The sequence below is a fragment of the Vicia villosa genome, linkage group LG2 (assembly GCF_029867415.1).
Source record: "Vicia villosa cultivar HV-30 ecotype Madison, WI linkage group LG2, Vvil1.0, whole genome shotgun sequence".
In the NCBI taxonomy this organism is placed as follows: Eukaryota; Viridiplantae; Streptophyta; class Magnoliopsida; order Fabales; family Fabaceae; genus Vicia; species Vicia villosa.
In genome coordinates this window covers 4,549,825-4,553,957 of record NC_081181.1, presented here as the reverse complement: position 1 = coordinate 4,553,957, position 4,133 = coordinate 4,549,825, and the positions used below count along the sequence as shown (strand labels likewise).

At 38.5% G+C, this 4,133-nt stretch overlaps 1 protein-coding gene across 1 annotated transcript; it reads right to left on the bottom strand.

The window, feature by feature from the left end:
* Nucleotides 1-555: 555 nt before the first annotated feature.
* LOC131648484 (probable beta-D-xylosidase 7) lies at nucleotides 556-1,791 on the bottom strand. The gene has a single exon (XM_058918237.1). The coding sequence runs from the start codon at nucleotides 1,789-1,791 to the stop codon at nucleotides 556-558; it is 1,236 nt and encodes a 411-aa protein (XP_058774220.1).
* Between the last annotated feature and the right edge of the window lie 2,342 nt (nucleotides 1,792-4,133).

Here is a 4,133-nt window from a genome sequence, read left to right as displayed (position 1 = left end):
ATTGTTTGTGACACAATTATGTTTATATTTATTTTTTAAATTTAAGCTAACATAAAATGAGAAAAATTACTTGTGATCTGAAATAGTGTTTCTAATAGTGTTTTTCTAAAACTACTTTAAAATCATTTTAAAAACTCGATATTGATCTGAAATTTTTTTTGCAAGAAGGAATAATATAGTGATATTTTTGTAAAAGGTCACCGCCTCGCCCTATCAAACTAGTTTGGTGGTCCAGTGATAGGAAGTTATTCCTATCAAACTAATAATCTAGGGTTTCTACTAGAAAATGGGAAGAACACTAAAATGAATAAATAAAATAAAAGGAATAAAGATAAATTTCATTTCGTTTCTTTTATACCTAATGTCTCAATGAGACTACAATATATAGTACTTTTAATGATAATACTTAAAGGCTCAAACACTACTAAAAGCCCAATTCAACCAAACATTCAAAATAAAATAACAACTAACATTATATTACTAATTAAAATATCTAATTGCACCTCCTATTATTGCCGCGGGGTTCACTTGAACCTTGTCCTCAAGGTTCTAAAATCAATATAAGAATAGAGATATTGTTCCTAGCATTAATGTACCTGGATCCCATTGCTTGAACTTTGCAACTTCCACTGCTTGGTCTATTTGTGTTGAAGGACACTTTGGTCCACCATCACATCCAGGATGAAAAACAACTTCCTTAACATAATGCCAAAACCCTTGGAGTATAGTGATAGATTTACAAGGAGGACCGACATAGTTTCTTAGAAGAGTTAAAGGTGCATCATTGGCATTAGGACCTATCACTGCTAAGAAAATGCTACTGGTTTTTAGAAGTGGAAGAAGTGAAACAATTTTCTTTAAAAGGATAATGTTGTTTCTTGTAGCTTCAAGAGCTAAATATAAGTGATTTTTAGAACAGAGGTGGTTTGGACCATTCATTCCAAATGGAAGCTTGGTTGGATTTCCTCCAAATAAAATTAGCCTTATTCTAATTGAAAATAGATTGTGAGTAGCACTATCTATTTGATATATTGGTAACTGATTATGCTGCACTGTTGATTTTGCATGGTCTGTTAAATAAGTTACACATTCCAAATCCATCCCAGCTTGCATAACATCAGCTACAACTTCTTCTGCTGATTTTGTGTAACCTTGCTGGTCATGTATAATCACAACAGCTCCACAATCTGATGCAATATAACCTTGGAATCCCCATTGTTTTCTAAGAATTTTAGTTAAGAGATTGTAATCAACACAACTTGGAACACCATTTACACGGTTAGCAGCACACATTATCCCACGAGCTCGTCGTTGCTCAACGTAAATACGAAATGGAGGCTGATATGTGTCCGCTAAATTTTGCAAAATCACTTTAGTATCAAAGTGAAAGCGATTAACACCCTTTTGATTGTCTAAATCATAGGCAGTAAAATCACATACGGTTCTCAAATAATCCCCACAATCACATGATTCAATGAATTTATGGGACGCACGAAAATAAAAAGTTGCAGAAATTTCAAGAAAATGCTTCTCAAAATCCTTTTGGTAAACAGACAAACCTCCACCATTGAAACTTATACAGTTAACTCCTGGATGCATTGTAAGAAAGTATCCAATTTTCGAGCATTTTCCAGTAACATAACTGATTAGGCTTTTGGGAAAATCAACTAAGTGAAAGCAATGAATCATGTGCAAAGTAGAAACAGCTCCCTGAGTTGGAGGCTTAAGAATAATAGAACTTCTAGCCATCATTGCAGGAGAAATTTCTTCTTCCGCCAAACACGGTGCCATTACTTCGTTTATCTTCCTTTTCTTCTTCAATACCTTCTCTTGTTGTTGTTGTTAATGAACTTGGTTCACCGATGGAAGAACAACGTCATCGGAGCGAAACCATTGTTGGTGCAAAATTTGATGTGGCAGTAGGGTTTTAGTTGGTTCGTCGTCATGGTAATGATGGGAGAGTTTGCAGAAGCGGAGAAGGATTCGATCGATTACATCGTAATGACTCAGATTCTGTTTCAACTTCTTGCGGTTGTAGATCCCTCCATTCACAGTGACAATAACGGTTTTGTAAGGAGGTTGATCTCCAGAAGTAGGAATGGTAAGGCGTTAATGAGCATGTTGAAAATCTTGATAACAATGCAAACCTCTCCAATCAGGGCCTCTGTGTTTCAACACCTCTGCACCGGTGAAGATTTTGGCAGCATTTTGATCTGGCATTTCAACAAACAGATGGTGAGTTAATTGAAGTGGTCGCAGCGATACTGGTGCCGTGATTGAATCCGGTGGCTCTGGAAGTGGAGACGGACGTGGTTGAATCGATTGCACAAGGAGAAACCCCATGCGTAAAAGTCCCATATGCTCAGGAGCTTCAGCCTTCTTTCTCTTCTTCTTCAACATATACTTCTTCTTCTGCTTCTCATTTTTCACAAATTGTTTCTTCACCTTAGCAACAACTTCACCACTCACGTCATCATCAATTAATAACAAACTATTTAGATCTGGTGGTTCTGGAAGCGGAGTGTTAGGTGTTAGAACCAAGAATAGAAAATGCCTTGAGTTTTAGGACAAGGGGCCTCCTTTTGCAGGTAATAGAAAGGAAAATATTGCTTGCTTTATTTAGTTTTCTGCCCTGTTTATATAGCAGTTGCATACAATTCAGATTGCAATCATTAAATCAATCCAATGGTCTGCCTAACTTTTAGGGATTACTACTAGATTCTAACAAAATATCCTAACAGAAAAATACCAAATACTAGATATGCTGAGCTGTTATTCTTCTAGAATCCTAGGATAAAAGATGCTTGTATTGCCAGCTGTAGTATTTTAAACATAGTCATTGAGGTGTTTTGGTTTGGACTTGCTGCGTGTGGATACTCTTTTGTTACTGGGCTGGGCAATTGCAATGGGCTCTGCATCTAGTGTTGGAATCTTGGTTTGTGGTGCAGATAGTGATTGGGTTGCTAACATCACCCGGGGATGGAAAAACCACCTTGTCCTCAAGGTGATAAGTAGCAGAAAATTGAGGCCATGTTTCCCAGCTAGTGTCTTTCGGGTTGAGTCCATGCCACTGTACTAAAACCATGCGAGTAGGTGGGGAGGTTGAATCATCCCATTTATGGTCGAGGATGGTGATGGGTGTGACTAGAGGATGATTGTCGATAGATGTTGGAGGTAGCAGAGGTGTAGATGAAACAATTGGTCCATGGTGAGGTTTGAGGAGAGAACAATGAAAAACCAGATGTATTTTTGATTCTGATGGTAGATCCAGTTTGTAAGCAACAGGCCCAATTTGCTGGAGAATCTTAAAAGGACCGTAGTAACATTGAGAAAGTTTGGTATAAGACTGGGATGAAGCAGATTTCTGTCTGTATGGTCGAAGTTTGACATAGACTCAAGAATCAATTGCATATGAAATGTCACACCTTTTGGTATCAGCGATTTGTTTCATTCGAATTTGGGCTTTGGATAGGATATTTTGGAGTTTGGTGATGAATTGTGTTCTGTGAGTAAGGATAGAGTCTACAGCTTCATTTGGTGAGGATCCAGTGATGTAATTGGGAATGGTAGGTGGAGGCTTTCTGAATGTGATTTCGAAGGGAGAGTAACCAGTAGAAGAGTGAACAGAGGTGTTGTATGACCATTCTGCCAAGGTAAGATAATTGTACCATTGATTGGGATGCTTGTGAACGAAGGCACGGAGGTATTGCTCCAAGACTCGATTGAATACCTCAGTTTGGCCATCAGTTTCGGGGTGATATGCTGTGCTCATTCAGAGTTTAGTGCCACAAAGTTTGAATAGCTCACGCCAGAAGCGAATGATAAAGATGGGGTCACGGTCGGAGACGAGGCTTCTAGGGAAACCGTGGTGTTTGCATACCATGTCCATGAAAAGGGAAGCAACTTTAAAAGCTGTGAAATGGTTTGGTAAAGCTCCTAAGTGAACACCTTTAGAGAATCTGCCCACTACCACCAAGATGACTGAGAATCCATGAGATGGCGGTAAACCGGTGATAAAGTCCAGAGATAAATCTTCCCATATGTTGGTTGGGATTGAGAGAGGTTGGAGTAAGCCTGCAGGTTTTTTTGTGATGTGTTTGGTTTGTTGGCATATGGTGCAGGTGTTGATGAAG